The 13,023-nt window shown below is 45.7% G+C and overlaps 1 protein-coding gene across 3 annotated transcripts in view; it reads right to left on the bottom strand.

The window, feature by feature from the left end:
* LOC127487170 (uncharacterized) overlaps positions 1-13,023 on the bottom strand; it is a 399,814-nt gene that overhangs the window by 245,363 nt on the left and 141,428 nt on the right. Inside the window, exon 4 of one of the 3 annotated variants that reach the window (XR_011378824.1) lies at positions 5,468-5,556. The exons of 1 other annotated variant lie outside the window; for it this stretch is intronic. Coding sequence is in view for 1 of the 2 variants with exons in the window: in XM_070048931.1 (XP_069905032.1) it covers positions 9,593-10,591 (999 nt within the window). In the remaining variant the exon portion in view is untranslated. Of the gene's footprint in view, positions 1-5,467; positions 5,557-5,646; positions 11,101-13,023 lie in introns of those variants that run through there. One more of the 3 variants, XM_070048931.1, reaches the window with a different exon arrangement.

The raw sequence follows: 13,023 nt of genomic DNA on the forward strand, positions 1-13,023 counted from the left end.
ACAATGCCAGCGTCTCATATGAGCACAGGTTTGAGTCCCAGCTGCTCCACTTCTGATCTGGCTCCCTGCCTGGCAAAGCAACAGCAAGTGGCTCAAGTACTTGGCCCCCTGCCAGCCACATGGGAGACAAGTATGGAGTTCCTGGTTCCTGGCTTTGGTCTGGCACAGCCCCTACCATTGAGGCCATTTGTGGAGTAAAACAGTGGATGGAAGATCTCTTTCCTCTGTCTTTCTCTTTCAGTAATTCTGCCTTTCCAATAAATAAATAAATCTTACAAAACAAACAAGCATGCGCGTAGGACCGAGTGTGTGGTGTGGTGGTTGTGATGCTGTCATCCCATATCAGAGTACTGGTTTGAGTCCTGTCTCCTCTGCTTCCAGTCCAGCTTCCTGCTGATGCACCTGGGAAGGCAGCAGAGGATGACTCAAATAGCTGGGCCCCTGTCACCCACATGGGAGACCCAGATGGAGTTTCAGACTCCTGGCTTTGGCCTGACCCTGCCTCCCTGTTGTGGCCATTTAGGGAGCATACCAGCAGATGAAAAATCTTTCTCTTTCCTTCTCCCTCTTTCCCTTTCTCTATCTTGCTCTGCTTTTCAAATAAACAATAAATAAGCTTTTTTTTTAAAGCATGGGAGTGCCCTTCAGCTCACTACATTTTCCCCTGTTCAATGAGAAGACTTAGGGAGAAAAGGCTCAAAGGAAAAAGAATTCACTGTTATCCAACTTCCAATGAAAGTTTAATGCTTTAATATAGATTAATTTTAATGATTTAATATAGATTATTATATTTCAAAGTTTTTTATTGTGAGTTATTTTCCTGTTAAAGAACTGGTCTTTAAAAATATTTCTTTTTAATTTTTTTTAAAAATTTTATTTAAGGAATACAAACTTCATGTATTAAATATATACAAATTTGGGAACATGATGATTCTTCTCCCCTACCTCCCTCCTGCCCATACTCCCCTCCTTCTTCCTCCTCACTCTCCCTTTCCCATTATTTTCTTTTTTTTTTACAAAGGTCAGTTTTCAGTTACTTTTTTATTCGTAAAATTAACCCTACATTAAGTAGAGAATTCCCTCAATAGTATGAACAAAAAAGAACAGAAACAAACAAACAAGAATAACATTGTTCCTTGACAGTCAAGAGCTGTTAAAAATCATCGCATCTCAAGGTGTCAGTTTCACTCCTATAGATTACCTTTTGAGTACTCCATTAGTTACCACAGATCAGAGAGACAATATGGTATTTGTCTTTTTGTGACTGGCTTATTTCACTATGTGTAATGGTTTCCAGTTGTATTCATTTTGTTGCAAATGTCTTTTTAAAAAATATTTTTTTATTTATTTGAGAGGTAGAGTTATAGACAAAGAGAGGGAAAGACAGGGAAAGATCTTCCATCCTCTGGTTCACTCCCCAAATGGTTACAATGGACAGAACCAGGCTGATCCGAACCAGGAACCAGGATCTTCTTCCAGGTTTCCCACACAGGTGCAGGGGCCCAAGCACTCAGGCCATCCTCCACTGCATTCCCAGGCCACAGCAGAGAGCTGGATAATAAGCAGAGCAGCCAAGACTTGAACTGGTGCCCATATGGGATGCCAGTAATGCAGGCGGAGGATTAACCTACTGAGACACAGCGCCGGTCCCCCAAATATTCATTTTCAATTAACTTTATACAGAGAAGGCCAACTCTATACTAAGTAAAGATTTCAACAATTTGCACACACACGCACACACACACACACACACACACACAAACTGTTTGAGAACAGGTTTTACAGTTAATTCTCATAATACAACTCATTGAGGACAGAAGTCCTGCATGGGGAATTAGTGCATAGTGACTCCTGTTGTTGATTTAACAATTAACACTCTTATGTATGACATCAGTGATCACCCAAGGGTCTTGACATGAGATACCAAAGGTATGGAAGCCTTTTGTGAATACAAACTCTGTCAGTGTTTAGATAAGGCCATAAGCAAAGTGGAGGTTCTCTCCTCCCTTCAGAAAAAGTACATCCTTCTTTGATGGACACTTCTTTCCTCTTGGGTCTCTTTCACAGAGATCCTTCTTGTAGGACATTTTTTTTGCCATAGTGTCTTGGATTTCCATGCCTGAAATGCTATCATGGGCTTTTCAGCCAGACCAGAAAGCCATAAGAGCTGAATCTGAGGTCACAGTGCTATTTAAAGTGATTATCAGTCTATGAGTTTACTGTGTTACAGCTGTTCTTTAACTGAGAATTTAAAAGAGCTCTTGGGACCCTTGGGATGTGTTCTTGGGAATAGAGCAATGCACATGGCCAGCTGATGGAACTGTATTGAACAACTTCCAAGGGGAGCCCCTAAATGAAGTGACCTCATTCCTGTCTATTGATATCCAGCTATGCCATAAATGAGTGTGAGTGGGAGAGCAGATAGGGTGGGAAGAATCACTATGTTCCTAAATTTGTATTTATGAAATGCATGAAGTGTATATACTTTAAATCAAAGGTTTCTGGGGCAAAAAATGCTACCACCTCACTTGCTGGGATGCTGTTGTGACTGTGTATGGCTAACTCCTACTCCTGCTCCCCCTCAGTCTAACCTCTTTACTGATCTCTGCAATTTTTGTATTTGGGTCTATATATCCTGTGTGTCTACAAGTATGCCTATGTTTCAGGAAAAACCCTGTGTATGAGAACCAGCTGCCACAGGGAAAAGGGGCTGAGAGACCAAAGAAGAAAAATCCAAGATTAGATAGAAAGTGATTTATTGAGAGCACAGAAGTGTAGGCTGTGGTGGTGTACATGACACAATGGATCCACACAACCTCAGTCAATGGGAAGGGGGTCCCCAGCTAACCTAACAGCACCTGGACCATCTCAAGCAACAGTACTGTTCCAAGGATTAGACAGGGGACATTCCACCTGCAGGTCTGGCAGATCTTAATGACTTCCTTTATCTCACAAGGTTTGGAATGACCCTCGGGGCTACCGCAAGGGGAAGAGGACAGATGTGTCCAAAATGGCTTTGGTCACATCATACTGAATCCCTACATCATAATTATGAATTTGTACATTTTATATTCATCTTCAGGAGTCACTGGGTCTGGCCCTGCCATGGCAGCCACAGATGGGACTCCATAATTCAATAACTCCTTAGCAGGCTAATTTTAACTTGGTAATTTGTATGGCCCACGCATGATGTTATAAATATCCAAATGACCTTTGGTGAAAGGAATCTCCCTTTTGCTCAGTTCTTTTTTTTTTTTTTTAAAGATTTTATTTATCTATTTGAGAGAGAGAGTTACAGACAGTGAGAGGCAGAGACAGAAAGGTCTTCCCTCCGTTGGCTCACTCCCCACATGGCTGTAACAACCGGAGCTGCACCAGGAGCTAAGTGCTTCTTCCAGATCTCCCACACAGGTGTAGGGGCTCAAGCACCTGGACCATCCTCTACTGCTTTCCCAGGCCATAGCAGAGAGCCTGATGGGAAGAGGAGCAGTCGGGACTAGAACCAGCACCCATATGGGATGCCGGCACCACAGGTGGAGGGTTAACCTAGTTAGCCACAGCACAGGCCCCTGCTCAGTTCTTGATCCTTAGCATCTAGCACATAGGAGCTGCTTAATGTATGTTTGCTGAATGAATGAATGGAATGGAGTGGCTTAACAGAGTGTAGTATGTCTTTATATCATGCAAGATCAGCTTTAAAGGACAGTTTATACTGGATACTGTTACAAAACTCAGGTCACTTCTAAGTATGAAAACCTGTGCTTTGTTTGTTTATATTGTAAGTTTACATTTTCTGATGACTGCTTTTATTTTTCTAAGTAAATCACCCTGTGTTTACAAACACTGGAGATGCTGTGATGCATTTGCCTTTGCTTGGTAGCTTGTTGGTACCTGAAACCCCAAGCTTATCTGGAAAGGTCTTTGTAGCACCTGATAAAGGCTTTGTTTGCCCTCCAACAGCTCATCCCTGAACACACCAGGCTCCACTGTTTGTCTATGGAAATTGTGAAGTTTTCCCAGTTTGAAGCAGCATAAGAAAAATAAGGAGGATGTCTTGATATTTTCCTAAGGCTAAATTAATACCACATAAGTTCTATCAATAAATACTGTCTGTCATGTGCTAGGTATGTTCTAGGACTCCAAGATACACCAGTGATCAAAAGAGGCAAAAATCTCTGCACTGCTGCATTTGGTTTCTATTGCTGCCTAGCAAATGACCACAATCTAGTTGGTTAAAACAGCTACCATTTATGAGCTCTTAAATCCTGCAGCTCAGAAGGTGGGGCTTGGCTTAGCTGGAGAGTCTGCTCAGGGTCTCATGCAGTTGAAATGAGGGTGTCAGCTGGGATTGCAGCTCATGGTCCTTTTCTGAGCCTACTCAGGTTGCTGTTTGGCCTGTTCATGTTCATTTCCCTGCAATTTTAAGACATAAGCCCCTACTTTCTTGCTGGCTGTTCAGCAGCTGGCAACTAACCTGTTAACGGGGCCTCTGCTGTCGGCTTCAAGAAGTGGGCCTCTGTACCTTGCCATTTGGCCTCCTTAACAGAGTGTGGAGATCCTTCTCTTCCTTTGTTTCTGACCTCTAGATACAGATTAAAATGGATCATGTAGTTAGGTCACTTCCACCTGGGTAATCTGCCTTTCCATTGACCCTGAGTCAGCTGATCAGTGCCTTTACATCAGCAAAGTCCCCTTGTAATGTGACATAACAGTCCCGGGAAGAGTGGTTCCACCCTCACTCAGGGGTTAGAGTCATCTGTGGTTTGTTCACCAGGGCCATCATACATCCTAATGCAACTATAGGACTTAACCTTCTTGGAGCTAGGGAGTAGGGAGAGGCAGAGGACAAATGTAAATGTAATTCATGAGCTTACTTTATATAGCAAGGTGACAAGTGCTGTCAGAAAATAGAATGGAATGAGATGGGGGGTGGGAGGGTGCAGTTTTAAATAGAGTGGTCTGGAAGGACTTATGAAGGTGACATTGGAGCAAAGATTTGGAGGAGGTAAGGAAAGAGTCCTGCTGATGTCTCAGGAAGAACCTTCTAGGCTAAGGGAATGAACACTGCAAAGGCATGAGGCAAGAGCAGGCCTGATGTGCTAAAGGACCAGCCAGAGCTGTTGGGAGAACAGCTCACCGGGGGCCTTCAGCATCCACTGCTGGGTATCCCAAGAATGCAAGGTCCTGTCCACTGTCTACCTGGGCTGTTTCTCAGGACTGTGTTTGCTGAGAGCAACTTTTAAAGATGAGGTGACATCTCCCTGAAGACAGCAGCCTTGCTTCCTTCTCGCTGTGAAAGCAGTAGCTTCCCTGCCCTCAGTGTGATGAAGCCCACCCCCATGTACCAGTGTCCATCCAGACCCACCTGTGTTGGTTCTGTGGGATTTCAGTGACATAGAGAACCAGTGTTAATATGAAGCTCTGGCTACTGCTTTTGCCAGACACAATAACATCCTTTGTTTCTTACCTGGGAGTCTCATGACTTCTGCCAGCATTTGTGAAGTAGAAAGCAGCCAGTTAGTAGGGTAGAATCTCAGATTCTTCATAGAACCTTCCCTGATGTCATTGTGAGTAGAGCATAATGATCAAGAAGAAAATAGGAGATTTGTTTTTTATTCTTTATTCTGATAGTATGTACTTCCCAGATTTTTGGTATTAAAATGCCTTTATTTTGTGGAATGATAGTGATAGTAGATGATATTTCATCAAACGATTGAAATAGGCATCATTGCATGCTAATGCAAAAGAAAAAATTCTTACAGATGCTGACACAGTGCTTTCTCCTCATTTATGATTTTTATATGCATAGACAGACCTCTTTTTAGATTTACTTAAACATAGTTTCATATTACTATTGTGCATATAGAAACAAGAAAATGTAAGTGAATAAAATTGGCTAATGTATTTTTTAATGTATTCTAAAAATTATGCAGGAGCAAGCATTTGGCCTAGCAGTTAACATGTTGGCTCAGGCACCCACAGCAGATATCAGAGCGCCTAGATTCAATACCCACCTCCAGTTCCCTACTCCAACTTCTTGCCAGTGCCTGTCCTGGAGAGCAGAAGGCTATGCAGGAGATCTGGACTGAGTGTCCAGCTCCTGACTTCTGTGGGTATTTAAGGAGTGAACCAAGGGATGGAATCTTTCTTCCTTTGTCTGTCTTTGTCTCTCAAATATTTTTTTAAAATTTTTAGGAAGTTTTTAAAAATTATGCACACAGTGAAAACATTAAGACTGCTGGCCCTACAGCAATTGATAAGAAGATTCTAACGTCTGTAAGACACAAACTTGATTTTTCAAGAGTGTGTTTTAGAGTTGATAATTATAGCAACAGTTAAGGTATGTTGGGACTTGGCTAATAAAGATTGCAGCCCTAATATATTTTTTAAAGATTTATTTGAAAGGCAGAGTTACAGAGAGGCAGAGGCAGAAAGGGAGAGAAGTCTTCTATTTGCTAGTTCACTGCCCAAATGGCTGCTGTTGCTGTGCTGATCTGAAGCCAGGAGCCAGGAGATTCTTCTGGGTCTCCCACACAGGTGCAGGGACCCAAGGACTTGGGCCATCTTCTACTGCTTTCCCAGGCCACAGCAGAGAGCTGGATTGGAAATGGACTTGAACTGGCACCCATATAGGATGGCAGCACTGCAGGCAGCCGCTTTACCTGCTATGCCACAGCCCCAACCCCACAACCCTAATATTATTGCCCCTTAATTGTTTTTGCAAGGTCTATGATCCATGAGCTTTATAAGTCTAGAAACTCTTTATTTCCCTGTCACTCTTTCAAATAAATATTAAACAACAAAAAAGGCAATTAACACTGATAACACTGATTAATGGGGAAAAAGGATATGCTTATATTAGAGCCAATTAATGCTCATTTGCCTGAATAGTCTGAGATGGTTCAACCATGATAATCCTGAACCTGTCCGTTTCTTTCACCAAAAGCCAGTGTAGTGTAAGGCTGAGTCCAATGGAGGTTAGTGGAAAGGAAATGAAGTGGACCCCTCAGTTTCCTTATTCTGATTCCCCTCTCATTTTGAAGTTGCCATCCCTTCCTTGCCTTCGTAGTTCTTTCAATGACTGAGTTACAACAAAAATCAAGTAGTATGGTGCTGAGGATAACTGATCTCCAGATGTGAGGGTATATATTGGGGAGCATCTTCTTAGGAGCCTTCTTAGATCTCCAGTCAGACTTATCACTCACCCTTCCTTCCTTCCTTCCTTCCTTCCTTCCTTCCTTCCTTCCTTCTTTCCTCCTTCCCTCCCTCCCTCCCTCTCTCTCTCTCTCCCCCTCTCTCTCTTTCTTTCACCTATTTATTTGAAAGGCAGAGTTACAGAGAGAGGGGGAGACAGAGAGTGATCTTCCATCTGCTGTTTTGTTACCCAAATTGCCACAATGGTCAGGGTTGGGCCAGGCCCAAACCAGGAGCATCTTCTGGGTCTCCCATGTGGGTAGCAGGTACCCAAGCACTTGGGCCATCTTCCATTGCTTTCCCAGGCACATTAATGTGGAGCAAAGGTTGGAAATGGAGCAGCCAGAACAAACCAGCACCCATATGAGTGCATGCATCACTGGCAGCAGCTTAACCCACTGAACCACAACACCAGCCCCCTGTCACTTTCTGCTCTCTACACCCTGAAGCCCACAGACATCCAATCCAGCACTGGTCACACAATGTGGAATGACTCCCCAACTAGACAGAGCAGGAGGACAGCTTATTTGCTGCATATCCCTAACAGCATTTCTTACTGATCACATGTCCTTGATAAAAGTGTGTTGTTGAATAAATGGATTACTCCTTAAGAAGGGAGATGAGGGGGGCAGGCATTTGGCACAGCAATTAAGCAGCTGCCTGGGACACCCATAGGAATAATATGAGTGTTTAAATTTTTAAAAATTTTTTTACATATTTGAAAGAGTGACACAAAGAGAGATGCACAGAGACAGACACAGAGAGATCTTTTATCCACTGGTTCATTCCCCAAATGCCCATAACACACAGAGCTGCCCCTGGTTGAAGCCAAGAGCCAGGACCACATCTGAATCTCCCTGGTCTCCCCGGTGGATGGCAGAGATCTCAAGTACATGTGCCACTATCTGCTGCATCCCTGGTGTATTACAGGAAGCTGTTTGGAAGCAGAATAGTCAGGATGTAACGGGGCACCCCAATGAGATGCTCATGTCACAAGCAATGACTTAATCTGCTATGCCAGAACTCCTGTCCCCATACATGCAAACAAATTTAACAGATAAAAACACAACATATTATCAAACTTTTGATGCAGGACCAAGGCATTGAGTTCATGGACTAGAGTTCTGAATATTCTTTCTTATGTAAGCTCTGCCTCTTATTTTTTTTTGTATTTTATTTTATTTTATTTATTTATTTTTAAACTTTTATTTAATGAATATAAATTTCCAAAGTACAGCTTATGGATTACAATGGCTTCCCCCCCACAAACGTCCCTCCCACCCACAAGCTCTGCCTCTTATTTAGAATTTTGTTTCCTTTCTTTAGTGTAGAATAAGAATTTCTGAATAATCTGTATTCACAATCCTCTTAGAGCTTTTCTAACTATATTTTACTTGTCTCATCCAACATTTAGGTAAATGAAATTTTTTTCTTTAGTCAATTTTTCTGAGTCCTCCAAAACATTCAATGTGGTCTTCTACAGATATAATCCTCTTTCTTTTTCTATTCCTACTATATCAGTCTATATAATAGTTACAATGACAAACATAAGTGGCATAAGAAGATTTGGGGAAAACACAAGGGTCTCGGTAAGCATCAGTGTGATTGGTGGGAACAGAAATGTGTAGAAAAATGGAGAGCCCAGAAGCCACTAGTGATGACCTTGAGCGGGCAACACTATAGGAGAGCGTCCAGGAATCTACTGAGTAGGTTAGGAGAAGTCCACCAGAAAGAACAGTTGCTATTGTACTCAACAACATGTTTGAATAAATACACATGTTCATACCCCAACATAAGAAGGGGCTCTTAATCTTGGGGTACTGGGAGAGATTCACAGCTGCTACTTTTCCAGCAGATTTCTAATCCTTATAGTAATGTATTAATCATAATAGCTCTCACCACATTCTCATGTGTAGGCAATATTCTATGCATCTGACATGGATGAACTCATTTGATCTTTCCAGCCATCCTAGTAGGATGTTTCTGAATTATTTGCATTTTACAGATGAGGTACTGAGACACAAAGAAAGTGACTTGCCCAGAGTTACAGAGCTAAGAAACATTCGGTGGTTAAGTGGGCGTAGAACCCAGTCTGTTTTGACTCCACAGCCAGAGTTGTGATCTATTGTATACAGTATTATTTTCTGTTACATTCTCCACCTTTTGGAACTTTTTGGAACTTGGGAAGCAAATGGTTGTTAAATATCTGAACCCCTCCAGCGCCAAATGATGCCTTTTCTTACAGAAAAATGTCGGCTGTTTATTGTCATGGAATATTGTGATGGAGGGGATCTCATGAGAAGGATCAGCAGACAGTGGGGAGTGTTACTTAGTGAAGATCAGGTAAAATCGTTTCTAATTTGCCGTTTAATCTATATGTGGAGAGGAAGGATTACATTTAAAATGTCATAAGTTTGTATGAAACATGAACGAGTGGATCAATATTCTTGGTAAATTCAGGAGCTTGGCAGCCGCGGCGTCTGACCCGAGTCCTCGGCGCGGAGCGAGTGGCGGCGGCGTGGGCCTGGCGCCCAGCAGCTGGCGGACAGGTAGGTGGTGGCTGCCGGGCCCCATAGGGCCTGGTGCCGGGGAAGGGGGCCATGGGCCCTCCCGGGGACTTCATCTGGGCCCTGCGCGGGTGGGCGGGCGGGGCGCGGGCTCCCACAGCCTGGCTCCTCTGGCTGTGACCTGCGCCTCCGCCTCCGAGACACTTCCAGACCCCTGTCGCTTCCCTCGGGCCCCTGTCCTGGGCTCTGTGCCCGTGCTGGGCGACCCGCCTGGTGCCCCGGGTGTCTCGGGCTGGGTTAGAGACAGGGCCCCCGACAGCTGGGGCGCCCCCCGACGGCCAGAGCAGCCCGGCGGGTGCTGGGGGCTGTGCCCTGGTCTCCCCCCAGGGGGCTGTGCTCTGACTCCAAGGTGGCTGCGTGGCGGTCGCATGGGCGGGAGGGCAGCTGAGTAAAGCGGAGCCCCCAGCCACGGCCAGGCCCCCGGGCGGGATGTCACCCCTAGCCCTGCCCCGCCCGTGCCCGGCCTGCCTGCCGCGGAGAATTGTGGAAACACCGTCCCAGCAGCTGGTCAGCATGCAGGCCCCACATCTCAGCTCCTTGCTAAAGCGCCTCAGTGCTCGGGCCCCGCCCCCCTGTGGGAGACCAGGCTGGAGCTTCTGGCCTTGCCCTGTGCCTGCCAGGCCACTGCGGGCACCTGGGGTGAGCCAGCAGGTGATCTGGGCAGAGAAAGAGAGAGGTCGTCTGCACGCGGCTTCACTCCCCAGGGGACTGTAACCCCCAGGGCTGGGCTGCGCTGAAGCCAGGAACTCCATGGGGGCTCCCAGGTGGGCGCGGGCCCTGGCACTTGGGCGGTCTTCCACTGCGTTCCAGGCCATCATTCGGGACTCCATGTGGGCTGTGGCTTAAGCCTGTCCCCAAGTAAATCTTCCTTTTAAAAATGCAGTGCCCTCCCACGGTCCCCCCACAGAGGCTGGGCTCCCTGCACCTTGCCCACCCCCTGCCCCCAGCTGCTCTGTGCCTACCTGAGCCCGCTGGCCAGCCTAGGTCCAGCAGCCCCGGCCGTCCACTCAGCACCACCGTGAGCTCCTGCTGCTGGCCCCACCCCTACCCTGTCCCAGGTGTCCGGGCCTGCGGGCCGGTGATGCCCTGGTCTCTGGCAGCCTTGCTACACGCCAGCAACCCTCATGGCAACCAGTTCAGGTCCCCGCTGCTCCACTTCCGATCCAGCTCCCTGCTGGTGGGCCTGGGAAGGTGGTGGCAGACGGCCCAACCATGTGGCCCTGCCATCCATGGGGGAGACCCGGATCGAGTTCCAGGCTCCTGGTGTCAGCCTCTGGGGAGTGAACAGCGTTTAGAAGATCTTTCTCTGTCACCCGTCATCCTCTCCTTGTAGCTCTGCCTTTAAGGAAATAAAAATTAGAGTTCAGGAATGCTTTAGATGGAAAGGGACGGGTGCTGTGGCACAGCGGGTAAAGCCCCTGCCTGCAGTGCCCGCAGCCCATGTGGGCGCCGGTTCCAGTCCTGGCTGCTCCACTTCCGATCCAGGTTTCTGCTATGGTCTGGAAAGGCTGTGGAAGATGGCCCAAGTCCTTGGACCCCTGGACCCACGTGGGAGACCTGGAGGAAGCTCCTGGGTCTTGGCTTCAGATTGGCCCAGCTCTGCAAACCAGCAGATGGAAGACCTCTCTCTCCCTCTCCCTTTCCCTCCCCGCCCTCTGCCTCTCCTTTCTCTGTGTAACTCTTTCAAACAAATAAATCTATAGAAAAAAAAAGTAAAAAAAAAAATTCTTGGTAAATTCAGACCAAAACATGTTTGCAATTGAACTTGAACTCTACCTTTTCTGAGCAATGAGATCTTGAGAAAAGATAGTCTCTGGCCGGCGCTGCGGCTCAATAGGCTAATCCTCTGCCTTGCGGCACTGGCACACCGGGTTCTAGTCCTGGTCGGGGCGCCAGATTCTGTCCCTGTTGCCCCTCTTCCAGGCCAGCTCTCTGCTGTGGCCAGGGAGTGCAATGGAGGATGGCCCAAGTGCTTGGGCCCTGCACCCCATGGGAGACCAGGAGAAGCACCTGGCTCCTGCCTTCGGATCAGCGCGGTGCACCGGCCGCAGCGCGCCGGCCGCGGTGCGCCGGCCGCGGCAGCCATTTGAGGGTGAACCAATGGCAAAGGAAGACCTTTCTCTTTGTCTCTCTCTCTCACTGTCCACTCTGCCTGTCCAAAAAAAAAAAAAAAAGAGAGAGAGAGAAAAGATGGTCTTTTTGGACAGTCTTACTTAGGATGCCTCTGAGATAAATCTTCCCGGCTTAAAAAGCATCTGACTGTGGATGCTCCTTAGCTATTTGAAATGTGACATATTTATAGCTTCACTCTTTCCTTTTATCATTTGGCATTCTGTTTTAAAATAGCTATCCTGCTCTGCTAGGGAAGACGGAAGATCTTAGCAATGTCTATTTAGTATATCTTGATAAAGACAGAATTTTCTTGGTTTTTTTAAAATTTTTTTAAAATATACAAATTTCATGTATTTCATATATATAGATTCAGGAATATAGTGCTACTTCCCACTCTACCCTCCCTCCCACCCATGCTCCCACACTGCTTTCTCCACCCTCTCCTATTCCCACTCTTGATTTTTACGAAGATGTATTTTCAGCTTAATTTATACTCACAAGATTAACTCTCCACTAAGTAAGGAATTCAACAAGTAGTATGAAGAAAAAACTGAAGAAAAAATTAAATGGGGTGGTGCATACCATGTTTTGGAAATGATCACTATAAAAGACAATTGGAATATTGAATGAGTACAAGGATTCTTCACTAAATATAGTAATTCAAATTTGAAACATATTTGAACCAGTAATTCAAATTACATAATTCCTTTTTTCAATAATTAAGGAATATATCTTTTTCTTTTGTCTGTGTTTTTCAAATTCTCAAATGGGTATGTGTATTTTATAACTCAAGTGTGTTTTCTTCATTTATAATCAAATGAATTATCAATATATTTTTGGTGAATTTATCTGATCATCCATTATTAGTAAAACTTGCCTTTTTTTATGACAGGCAGAGTGGACAGTGAGAGAGAGACAGAGAGAAAGGTCTTCCTTTGCCGTTGGTTCACCCTCCAATGGCTGCCATGGCTGGCGCACCACGCTGATCCGAAGGCAGGAGCCAGGAGCTTCTCCTGGTCTCCCATGGAGTGCAGGGCCCAAGCACTTGGGCCATCCTCCACTGCACTCCCTGGCCACAGCAGAGAGCTGGCCTGGAAGAGGGGCAACTGGGACAGAATCCGGCGCCCCAACCAGGACTAGAACCCGGTGT

Source organism: Oryctolagus cuniculus, chromosome 9, assembly GCF_964237555.1.
Source record: "Oryctolagus cuniculus chromosome 9, mOryCun1.1, whole genome shotgun sequence".
NCBI lineage: Eukaryota > Metazoa > Chordata > Mammalia > Lagomorpha > Leporidae > Oryctolagus > Oryctolagus cuniculus.